The sequence below is a fragment of the Telmatherina bonti genome, assembly GCF_933228915.1.
Source record: "Telmatherina bonti genome assembly, chromosome: 8".
NCBI classification, from domain to species: domain Eukaryota; kingdom Metazoa; phylum Chordata; class Actinopteri; order Atheriniformes; family Telmatherinidae; genus Telmatherina; species Telmatherina bonti.
In genome coordinates this window covers 37,545,993-37,559,255 of record NC_136626.1, presented here as the reverse complement: position 1 = coordinate 37,559,255, position 13,263 = coordinate 37,545,993, and the positions used below count along the sequence as shown (strand labels likewise).

The following is a 13,263-nucleotide window of genomic DNA, read 5'->3' as shown; positions in this document are numbered from 1 at the left end:
TTCTCATGTAAACTTCAATTTGAAACGACTGTTAATGTAAACTGAGAGGAGAATACTTTCATTCAGAGTGATTTCATTCCAGCGCAGCGAGCCAACAGCCAGCGTGGTGATAAACATCAGTATTTAGCTGCCACTCCATGACTCCACATAACTTTTTTCCCTTTCTTTTTTTTTTTACATTTTTTTTGGTAAATTGAGCTTGTAGAATGACTCATCAGTTCCCAATCTGATTGTTTTTTAAGTATGGAAGTTTTCAGTCAAACCAGTATAAGGTCACGTATGCACACGTCTAATCTCTCATGCAGCATTACTGTTATCACAGTCTGATGGGGTACGGGGTGTTGTGTATATGTGTGTGTGGGAGGGATTTAGTGGTGTGTATGCGTGTATATTCTCTAGTTTATATGTAAGAAGCTGCTCATGTGTGTATGTGACTGTTGGTTTTATGTGATTATAGTAGTATATGCATGATTTCAGAGGTGTGTGTGAGTTAAACATGCATTCTGCCCTGCATGACAGAGACCCCTGACCCTGCAGAATCATTCATATGAAGGATTTGTGCCAAGCTTGGAAGAGATCCATTTTATCTGAATCATGCTGCTGCTGCAGGGAAACGTCTAAAGCCTGCAGGATAGTGGGCCTTGTGGAGCAGGACTGGGAATCACTGTGTAGCATGGACTTCTGAGAACATAACTGACAATCAGAACTAAAGAGAGACGAGCTCTGCCTGAACCTAAAGCAAAGCATGTTCCTGCAGCGTTCTGTCTTTGATCTCTGTGGTCTTCCATTTTCCTTTTCAGTTTTAAAGTTGTCCCGCCCCGTTCTGCACACCGAGCCCGTGTAGATTCCTGGGTAACAGTTGGATGCCGTTGTACAGGAGACTGGAAACTTGAGTAGTCCAGCATGATAGTTTCACTGGTTTATTTTCCATGCCAGTTTGGTGGAGTCCTCATCACATGACCATGATGTGATCAATAGCTGCGTTTCCAGAAGTGTTATTTGTAAGTTTCGACAAACGACAGTTGTGATTTGCAGGCGTTTCCATTGAACAGTTTTTAGCACATTAGCCTCAAGTCTCGTGTAATCTCACGTGAGCAATGAGATTTTACAAAAATCGTGATTTATGCAAAGTAGGCGCGTAGTGTTATTTTGTGGTTTTCTATTTGCTACGGCTTTTCAAAGCTTTTCTAAAACTCTGAAGTTCATTGTTGTCTGTTCCGCACCACGCCATCTTTACTGGAAATAAACTGGTCATGACCCCCATGTTGCGTCCGGGGACACGTAAATACGAATAAAGTGTTTCTGTTACACGTTTGCAATATGTTTCTATATTGAAACATCTGAAAAACCACCTCATGAGAGCATAAAGACTTTTAAGTGATATTTGAGACTTTTTGTGAAATGTAGGTGTTTCCATTAGCGTTTTTTCTTGCGATGGTTTTTGTGTAATTTTAGGTGTAATAGATCTGTATGCAGCTCTGTCTGTAATTTATACACACTGCATTTGTACACATACTGATTACAAAACACCACTTTACTTTAAAATATTATTTTTCTCAAATTTTCTCTCCTTTTTCTTGCTTGTAGTTGGAAATAAAATTAATAATTCAAAAGACTTTGTCTCATCAGCATTCAGATTCTGATGCGTTTTAATGGATCTAAACAGAAGGAGTTTGGAAATCAAGTGTAGTGAAATAAAAAACCCAAAAATGAAACAAAATCTGGTGAAAATAAAAGTTTTGTTTGCTGGACTGTTTCCTGCAATACATCACAGAATTTTCAAATCTTGTTCTTCAGACGGTTTGATTATTTTGTTGACAAAGTTGTACATATTTACTTTTGCCAGTTTTCTCATCATGTGTTTATCTGATTTTTTAAAAGTAAAAATGCTGCAGAGTCTCTATATTTCCTTTGGGAGCAATAAATGATCCATCTATTTTTCACTGTTAATTTATGAAGTTTTCAATGTATTTGCTATAAATGATATAGTTTATGACTCACCAGCGGCAGGATTTCCTCCAGGATTCAGAGTAACTCTAAAGGCTTGACGCCTCGTGTGATGGCTGAGGGGGACGTCACAGGGGTCGATGTAGAGAAGAACGCCTCCAAAACCCAACTGAGAGAGCAACGAAAGCTGGACACACACATGCAGAAACAAACACAATCATCGTCATGCCAAAACTAAACTTATCCCAACATTTTCATTTCCAAACAACAAACAAACCGGACTGTGTGTGGAGAACTGATGTGTGTGTGTGTGTGTGTGTGTGTGGGGGGGGGGGGGGGGGGGGGGGGGGGGGGGGGGGGGGTGCTATAATAATATAGTTGTATTTAATTTAGTGTAGTTTATTTAGTCAGCGCCATTGATAAAAACTGAAAATCTTTGTGTGTGTGAGTGTGTGTGAAGCGGTGTGTGCTGCAGTTGTCACAGCAGCAGCTCATTAATGTCGATGGGAGATGTAGTGTCCTTGTTTTTTTATGAGTGTAGATGACTATTTTATTGAATATGTGACACCAGCCATGGTCATTTTACTCTCATCACATCTCCGTCCTTCACAGGAAAACGGGTACACGGCACATACATCAACACACAACTGCTCTTACACAAAAAGAAACACACAAAATCACCCACTCACATGCAGATATTTCCAAGCATGTGAAGCTGAAGCTGTTCACCAACGGAAACATAAATGATTCCAGGAACACGGTGGCAGAACACACACATTGAGAAGAGATGAACTATAAACACATATTTCAGGAATTCAGCTCAATTCTGCCTAAAAACCACAGAACAAAAAGAAACAAAGACTTGTGGCTCGAAGTCGGGAGTGTCTGACTGTACCGGCGTTGTCTGCGTGCCAACAGGCGCTCGACGGACAGATAAAACCTGATGAAGAGAAATAAACACATGTGGAATAACATCCATATGTCTGGACTCTGGTTATTAAACGAATGAAGTCAAATGAGTGTAAGTGTGGTTGTAAACATTAACACCGTGTGTGTCATGCATGACTCTGGCAGCTTGTGGAACAGTGGACCCTCAGTCACCGTCACACACTCATTAGTGCACGCTACAGGCTCATCGATCATTTGTCCCCACTTTCATGTGAAGGGAGATCATATTTCCTCGCTGCTGACATGTGACGGCGGCAGAAAGAGCGCATGATGAAATCTATCAGAAATTGTAGGTAAAGAAGAAGAAATGGGTCAGCAGGTTCTTACTGGAGGAATCTCCAGTCTAACTGGTTTCAGTCTGATGGAAAGGGTTTTTAGAAGTCTGCATATGGAGTAACGTGGCCACTCTAAACATTTCCATTCCTCAGTTTAATTACAGCCCTGCCGTGTCTCATTAGCCCGTCACTTTGCAGTCCCTGCATGTTCAAACTGCTGAAACATTCAATGGGAAATGAAAAAAGCTGAAGAATTAAAAAAAAAAAAGATAAAAAGAAACAATCTTTCCATCAGCATCCAACTCCAGTTCTACTTCCAGCAACTCTTCCAACCAAGTATTTCTCATTTGGCTTCACTTCGTAAAGTTCCCTTTTAATGCCAGAAATGCAACGTGATCCACCACCATGATGGCAGCGACACACTGCCAAGAGTTAGACTGTTCACACACACACACACACACACACACACACCAGGTAAACGATCTACAAAGCGAAGCAACAAAAACGACCCACACGAACACGACGATGACGTCGTTACCTGGACGGCAGTCATGGCTGGATCCACTCACACATAACACTAACTTTGAGTTGGGGAGAAGTTTGTCCACTGATGGCCACCGTACATTCGCAAGCGGTTTACCACTAGCTGACAGGAATCCTTACAGTTCAGGCAACTGGATCGCAGGTCAGCATTAGTCCCAGTGGTATGAAGTGGTTGGAGTTATTTAAAGACGGGGACTAGTTTGTGTCTACAGGTAACTATAAATCTGAGCAAACTAAAATAACCTGGAGTTCCCCCAGGCCCCATTTTGGGGCTCCTGCTGTTTGGCTGCATGATCCCACTCAGATGGTGAAAAACAACTAAATATGATTCATAAATGTACATTAGCACCTCACCAGGAGACTGTGGTCTGATCCAAATTCTGATCAAATGCATCGATCACATTAAAGACGGGATGTTCCACAGCTTTCTTCAGTTAAATGAAGAAAAAACTGGAGAAAAAAAAAAAAAAAAGGTTTTGGATCCAAAGAGGAAAGATTTAAGTTCATCATCAGAAAGTTTCAGACCTGATTCCTCGCAAGATCTTCTGGTTGGTTGGGAAGAAACCAGTTCACCCAGGTCATCAGGGTAAAATCTACTTTCTGTTCCCAGAGTTATGACCTAACATGCAGCTTTTATGCTTTTTCTGTAAAGTCAGTAAAGTTCAGTTCTAAATGTTGACTGGTTGACTGGTTTTTCTGCTCCTCACATGTGGAACAAACTCCCAGAAACCCAGAGGTCTGCTGAAACTCTCAGCTGCTAAAAAATGTGTTTTTTTTTACCTTTCATCAAAATGTAATTCCTGAGACTAAACTTTTATTTCATGCATTTTATTTATTTTACTTTCAGCTTTTTACTCAGTTGCTTTATTTCTTTTTAAGCTTAGTTTTTTCTGTAATATCTTTAATGTTTAGTGAAGACATTTGAATTGTCCTGTACATGAAGCTCGAGGTACAAATGAAGTGACTGACAGTTTGTTGTAGGAAAAGTCCCCTGAACTGTGGTAATGGCGCCAGTGGGAACTCCACGGCTGGGTCAGGTTGGGCGCGTTGCATTATGAGAGATAAACAACCTGCTGAATGATGCCTTTCATTCCCGACTTCCGGCTCAGACTCACGTTTAACTTTCTGGAGTTTTGGACTGATGTTTGTCTGAAAACCTTAATTAATTCAGAGGTTTATTAAAAGGTTTAACATGATCTAATTAATTTTTACTAACTCTAAATAAGTATTTCATTTTGGGGCCTAACACCTAATTATCCATGAGAAGAAATTTGCATTTCTGAATAGTGTCGACGTCCTCTTGGAGTTTGTGTGGAGGTTTGCATAATTAAATTACTCTTGACTGGAACGTGAAGATAAATTTCAGTGTAATTAAGATCTAAGTAGATGTTTATGTTTTAATTAACTGGATTGGAATTCATATTTTACCTGTCATCATCTAATTGATGGGAAAACAGCTTTGATTAGAGTGCGGCGTACATCCAAGGAGAAATGGGCCTAATCAATCAAAGCTCAGGCCTCACCAGACATAACGTGTCTGAAGAGGCCCGAGGCGCTTTGCAGGAGGGAGGTAAGTTCATTTAATATAAATACAAAATAGTGATGAATCACATGAATTTAGATCACACAAATTTTTTTTTACCAAGCTGCATTTTTGAACGTTATGTGGATACGAGCCGAAAATATTCAGAAAAAAGAAGCCAAAGATCAGATGATTTTATTTCTTGGTCTTGGTGATTTATCCTGTTACCCCCCCCCCCCCCCCCCCCCCCCCCCCCATCAGCAGCATCTGCTTTTGAGTTGTTCTCACCTTGTATAAGAGAGGAGCTCGGCCAAGCTTGACCACAGCTATCCGGTTGGTGAGGTTCATGGTGTCTTTGACTCTCCTCAGTTCATCCACACCTCCATACTGGACATCCACCACCTCCCCCTGTCAGGAGAAGCAAAGCCGCTTGTTTACTGAGACATGAAACCACATTAAATCCTGTTAAAGCAAATGTTTGTCAAATATATTTCTTGTTCTGGCAGACAAATGTCTGGTTTTCTGACCCAGCAGAAACAGTTTAAACTGGTTTGAGCTTCTCCCAGTGTTTCTCACTCCTGCTGGTTAGACACTGAAACATCAGGAGTTTCTCTCTTTCTGTGCTCAACTGTCTTAAATCTGTGATCTCAGCTGTTGTTTCTGTTGTACAAATCTGCCAAATAAAACAACCTAAAATATGAACAAACATTTAAAATCATATATAATTTCATTCTCTTTTTATATTTTCTTCTGATCCATTTTATTCAGTAAAGGAGTGAATCTCTTTCGAGGTGCTAAACCGCCCACAAACCCAGAGCCTCCCCTGTGATGGGCTGAACTGGTGCGTGGCATGTGTGAGACTGGCCACTACATGCAGCTTTATTCAGTCAACATCCAGGAGAAACTCTCACTGGTCCTCTGATAACACTGCAGCAGTGGGGGAGGATGGATCAGGACACTTCTCAGCCAGTTTTATGTTGTAACTACAGCAGAATGAAAAGTGTGAGCTGGACATCGAAGCCACAGCTAACAGCCGACTCAACAGCTGGAAGCCCTCTGGCTGCAAGGACATGAAGCAAACCGCTGTTTTCAGGAGGAAATGTTCTAATGCTCGTACAGGACGGGTCGAAGAGATGCCAGAAGATCTGGCCTGATAGAAAACACCATGCCATGTTGTTTCCAACACATCCTCAGACTGTGTTACATCTTGTTGCAAAGCAAGAAGACCCTCAGCCTCTTTAAATGGTTTGTTTTTCTGTCTGAGTGAACCTCCATGTTTCTTCAGTCCTCCACCAGCTCCACCTCTTCCTCCCGGGTGGGAACAGTGTTCCTGTTCCTTCTGGAATCCCCAGTCATCTCCTTTGTCCTGTTTAGCTGTAGGACGAGGTGGTTGTCGCTGACCTTGAGTCCTCTCAGTGTGTATCTGAGTAACTCAGTGAGGATTACAGCTACATATTCTTTTAAAACACGTGAGTATAACTTTTGTTTGTTAAGACGACTGTGACTTATGAGGTAAATAAATTCAGCTCAGTCCCATGTGAATACGGCAGTGGGGGTGGAGGGATGATGCTAACAGCTTCAGCCAGACAGAGGACACCTCCACCGGTAACGTCATTACCTGCTCAGATGAAGCAGGGGGAGTGAAGGAAGGGAGAGATGGATCAGGTTCAAGCCGAGCCATCTCACTGAGCATAGAGATGGTCCTGTATTCCATTTAGCTGCGTCTCGTACTGTTCCCCAGCCTGCAGTTTAAATGGAAGACTTTTATGATGCAAATGCAGGCGGGAGTGATAAATCTGTCTCGCTCTCTTTCCTAATTCCCCCGATGCAAAGAGATGTACCAGTACTTTCTCTCATTCCCCCTCACTCACTTTCTCCCCACTGCAGTATGGTGTTACAATCACCCCCCGGCCACATGAAAAATGAATCAGGTCCAGGTGATGCAGTTCCAACGAGGGGGATGGGATGTTCGCTGTTGGTGATGCGGGGTGGAGGTTACGAGAGGGTGAATGAAGGAAATGCAGAAATGAAGGATGAGAAAGAAGAGACACCTCAAATAATGACTGGTTTCACCAAACAAGTTTGTTGTCACATATAGAAGAAGATATCGGCCAGAAAAACACATGAGAATGTCTTCACCAAAGATCAGATTTCTCTTTTCTTTTGTCTGAAAATCTCCAGTGAAGGACAAAGTTACTGTCTTCCTGTTGGAGGACTTTGATCTACTTTCATAGAGAAGAAGAAAAAGAATGAATTTTATTGTTGAAATTGAAAGAAAATTCTGTCTTTTGTCATCAAGAAAAATGTGTTAGAATCAAAAATGTTGGGATCATTCCACAGAGATTTTACTCTGTATTCACATGAAGTGTCACACAGTTGCTGTACACCATGATGAGAACCTCCCGTTCCACCTCATCATGATGAGAATCTCCCGTTCCACCTCATCATGATGAGAACCTCCCGTTCCACCTCATCATGATGAGAATCTCCCGTTCCACCTCATCATGATGAGAATCTCCCGTTCCACCTCATCATGATGAGAATCTCCCGTTCCACCTCATCACCATGAGAATCTCCCGTTCCACCTCATCACCATGAGAATCTCCCGTTCCACCTCATCACCATGAGAATCTCCCGTTCCACCTCATCATGATGAGAATCTCCCGTTCCACCTCATCACGATGAGAATCTCCCGTTCCACCTCATCATGATGAGAATCTCCCGTTCCACCTCATCACGATGAGAATCTCCCGTTCCTGCACATCACCATGAGAATCTCCCGTTCCACCTCATCATGATGAGAATCTCCCGTTCCACCTCATCACCATGAGAATCTCCCGTTCCACCTCATCATGATAAGAATCTCCCGTTCCACCACATCATGATGAGAATCTCCCGTTCCACCTCATCATGATGAGAATCTCCCGTTCCACCTCATCACGATGAGAATCTCCCGTTCCAGCACATCACCATGAGAATCTCCCGTTCCACCTCATCATGATGAGAATCTCCCGTTCCACCTCATCACCATGAGAATCTCCCGTTCCACCTCATCATGATAAGAATCTCCCGTTCCACCTCATCATGATGAGAATCTCCCGTTCCACCTCATCACCATGAGAATCTCCCGTTCCACCTCATCATGATGAGAATCTCCCGTTCCACCTCATCACGATGAGAATCTCCCGTTCCAGCACATCACCATGAGAATCTCCCGTTCCACCTCATCATGATGAGAATCTCCCGTTCCACCTCATCATGATGAGAATCTCCCGTTCCACCTCATCATGATGAGAATCTCCCGTTCCACCTCATCAACCATGAGAATCTCCCGTTCCACCTCATCATGATGAGAATCTCCCGTTCCACCTCATCATGATGAGAACCTCCCGTTCCACCTCATCACCATGAGAATCTCCCGTTCCACCTCATCATGATGAGAATCTCCCGTTCCACCTCATCACCATGAGAATCTCCCGTTCCAGCACATCACCATGAGAATCTCACGTTCCACCTCATCACCATGAGAATCTCCCGTTCCAGCACATCACCATGAGAATCTCCCGTTCCACCTCATCATGATGAGAATCTCCCGTTCCACCACATCATGATGAGAATCTCCCGTTCCAGCACATCACCATGAGAATCTCCCATTCCACCTCATCATGATGAGAATCTCCTGTTCCACCTCATCATGATGAGAATCTCCCGTTCCACCTCATCACCATGAGAATCTCCCGTTCCACTTCATCATGATGAGAATCTCCCGTTCCACGTCATCACCATGAGAATCTCCCGTTCCACCTCATCACCATGAGAATCTCCCGTTCCACCTCATCACCATGAGAATCTCCCGTTCCACTTCATCATGATGAGAATCTCCCGTTCCACGTCATCACCATGAGAATCTCCCGTTCCACCTCATCACCATGAGAATCTCCCGTTCCACCACATCACCATGAGAATCTCCCGTTCCACCACATCACCATGAGAATCTCCCGTTCCACCACATCACCATGAGAATCTCCCGTTCCACCTCATCACCATGAGAATCTCCCGTTCCACCACATCATGATGAGAATCTCCCGTTCCAGCACATCACCATGAGAATCTCCCATTCCACCTCATCATGATGAGAATCTCCTGTTCCACCTCATCATGATGAGAATCTCCCGTTCCACCTCATCACCATGAGAATCTCCCGTTCCACTTCATCATGATGAGAATCTCCCGTTCCACGTCATCACCATGAGAATCTCCCGTTCCACCTCATCACCATGAGAATCTCCCGTTCCACCTCATCACCATGAGAATCTCCCGTTCCACTTCATCATGATGAGAATCTCCCGTTCCACGTCATCACCATGAGAATCTCCCGTTCCACCTCATCACCATGAGAATCTCCCGTTCCACCACATCACCATGAGAATCTCCCGTTCCACCACATCACCATGAGAATCTCCCGTTCCACCACATCACCATGAGAATCTCCCGTTCCACCTCATCACCATGAGAATCTCCCGTTCCACCACATCATGGTGAGAATCTCCCGTTCCACCTCATCACCATGAGAATCTCCCGTTCCACCTCATCACCATGAGAATCTCCCGTTCCACCACATCATGATGAGAATCTCCCGTTCCACCACATCATGATGAGAATCTCCCGTTCCACCTCATCACCATGAGAATCTCCCGTTCCACCACATCATGATGAGAATCTCCCGTTCCACCTCATCACCATGAGAATCTCCCGTTCCACCTCATCACCATGAGAATCTCCCGTTCCACCTCATCATGATGAGAATCTCCCGTTCCACCTCATCACCATGAGAATCTCCCGTTCCACCTCATCACCATGAGAATCTCCCGTTCCACCTCATCACCATGAGAATCTCCCGTTCCACCTCATCATGATGAGAATCTCCCATTCCACCTCATCACCATGAGAATCTCCCGTTCCACCTCATCATGATGAGAATCTCCCATTCCACCTCATCACCATGAGAATCTCCCGTTCCACCTCATCATGATGAAGAAAACCTCCCCCCACCATTCCACCAGCAGCAGCCTGAAGGCGTTGATCCTGACGGCAGGATGGATCCATGTTGTCATGATGTTTCCAGCAGATTCTGATCCTACCATGTGAATGTGGAGCTGAACTGGAGACTCATCAGACCAGCAACGTTTCTCCATCTTCAATTGTCCAGTTCTGGTGAGTCTGTGTGAATTGTAGCCTCAGTTTCCTGTTCTTACTGACAGGAGGGAACCCGGTGTGGTCTTCTGCTGCTGGAGACCATCTGCTTCCAGTTTGGATGTGCTCAGAGATGATGTTCTGCAGATCTTGGTGGGAATCAGTACTTACTGGACTTCCTGTTTTCATCTCCAACCAATCTGTCCATTCTCCTCTGACCTCTGACATCAACAGCTGGATGTTTTCTCTTCTTCAGACCTTCTCTGTAAACCTTACAGATGATTGTGTGTGAAAACCTCAGTAAATGCTGCGACCAACTTCTGTTGTGACGTGTTAAAGTCTATATTTTTTGTCACCACTTTGGTCTTTTGGACCAAATTTAGATGAACCAGGTGAGTTTTATATGAGCAGGTTCCATCCATTCTGTTTAGTTTGCCAAGTGTGAAACTTTCAGCAATACTGTCAAATTATTGTCATTGCATTCATGATAATTAAATAATGCAAATAATTAAATATTATCACCATTTATTTCCACAAAACAAAAAACACAAAACTGAGCTTTGCATAGTTTACATCCTACTTCCACAACACTGTGATTGCTGATGAGGATATATTTATTAACACCATGTCAGTCTTGACTGATGCTCATTGCAGGCTGGATGTCGGTCCTTCTGTCGCGCGACATAGAAGCTGCAACAAACACGTCATGGAAACAGGAACGGGACTCACGTTGGAGAAAAAAAACAAAATGTTTTTTCATTTAGATTTTTCTGCATTTTTCACATCATTCTGCAGCTCTGACACTTGTTTGAAGCTGAAAGAGTTTTCCTCAGAACAAAACTATACAGGCCAAACGAAATGAAACGATTGAGTTGAGCTCAAATGAAGAAGAAAATGAGGAATGTAGCAATTTTACTTGCACTTGTATATTGCATATTTCCTTATTTGCAAACTGGTGTGGCGTGTTCTTCCCCAGCACTGGAAAAGAGAACAGGCCAGTGTGAGCCTGGAGTCACTGCATCAAACTGAAAAACATACACTCTTATTCTTCAAAGGCCTTTTCTGTTCCTTTGACAGATTGCAGCGTTTAGGAGCTTGTGCAGCAGCTGTGCTGCTATCTTTACTGCAGGAGCCCTTCTGGTGTCTATGTAGGGCTGTGCTTCAGGGAAAAAACTAATCCATACGCTGTGAGAGGGATGTGGAGCGGTAAATGGTACCTTAATGCTTATTAGTAGGTAAACATTTAGAATTATAGATGCTCCGTTCTGAAGCAGAAACACAACAACATGAGATGGAACTGCATCAAAGTGCTGCTGGTGGAGCTGTCTGGCTGTCAGGATACACACGCATATCATTACAGATGTTTAAATGGACAGATGAGGTTCAGAGTCATAGACTGCAGGAACAACGTGGATCTTTTGCCAACACATACTTTAAAACGCTGCAGCTGCAATGACTTGGTATTTATCCTTCTACTGTCATATGGGCTTCTTGATCAGGGAACATCTGGAAAACACACTGATCAGGGACGCTAACATCTGGAAAACACATTGATCAGGGACACTAACATCTGGAAAACACATTGATCAGGGACACTAACATCTGGAAAACACACTGATCAGGGACACTAACATCTGGAAAACACACTGATCAGGGACGCTAACATCTGGAAAACACACTGATCAGGGACACTAACATCTGGAACACACACTGATCAGGGTCACTAACATCTGGAAAACAAACTGATCAGGGAAACTAAAATCTGGAAAACACATTGATCAGGACACTAACATCTGGAAACACACTGATCAGGGATGCTAACATCTGGAAAACACATTGATCAGGGACACTAACATCTGGAAAACATACTGATCAGGGACACTAACATCTGGAAACATACTGATCAGGGACGCTAACATCTGGAAACATACTGATCAGGGACACTAACATCTGGAACACACACTGATCAGGGACACTAACATCTGGAAAACACACTGATCAGGGACACTAACATCTGGAAAATACACTGATCAGGGACACTAACATCTGGAAAACACACTGATTAGGGACGCTAGCATCTGGAAAACAAACTGATCAGGGACACTAACATCTGGAACACACACTGATCAGGGACACTAACATCTGGAAAAAACATTGATCAGGGACACTAACATCTGGAAAACACACTGATCAGGGACACTAACATCTGGAAAACACACTGATCAGGGACACAAACATCTGGAAAACACACTGATCGGGGACACTAAGATCTGGAAAACACACTGATCAGGGACACTAACATCTGGAACACACACTGATCGGGGACACTAACATCTGGAACACACACTGATTGGGGACACTAACATCTGGAAAACACACTGATCAGGGACGCTAACATCTGGAACACACACTGATCAGGGACACTAACATCTGGAAAACACACTGATCAGGGACACTAACATCTGGAACACACACTGATCAGGGACACTAACATCTGGAAAACACACTGATCAGGGACGCTAACATCTGGAAAAAACATTGATCAGGGACACTAACATCTGGAAAACACACTGATCAGGGACACAAACATCTGGAAAACACACTGATCGGGGACACTAACATCTGGAACACACACTGATCAGGGACACAAATATCTGGAAAACACACTGATCGGGGACACTAAGATCTGGAAAACACACTGATCAGGGACACTAACATCTGGAACACACACTGATCGGGGACACTAACATCTGGAACACACACTGATTGGGGACACTAACATCTGGAAAACACACTGATCAGGGACACTAACATCTGGAACACACACTGATCAGG

The 13,263-nt window shown here is 43.5% G+C and overlaps 1 protein-coding gene across 1 annotated transcript in view; it reads right to left on the bottom strand.

Annotated features, from left to right (window-relative positions):
- naaladl2 (N-acetylated alpha-linked acidic dipeptidase like 2) overlaps positions 1-13,263 on the bottom strand; it is a gene marked incomplete at both ends in the record, with an annotated part of 608,474 nt that overhangs the window by 454,605 nt on the left and 140,606 nt on the right. The window contains 2 exons of the mRNA XM_079244879.1: positions 2,002-2,134; positions 5,524-5,643. Coding sequence (XP_079101005.1) covers positions 2,002-2,134; positions 5,524-5,643 — 253 coding nt within the window. The remainder of the gene's footprint in view (positions 1-2,001; positions 2,135-5,523; positions 5,644-13,263) is intronic.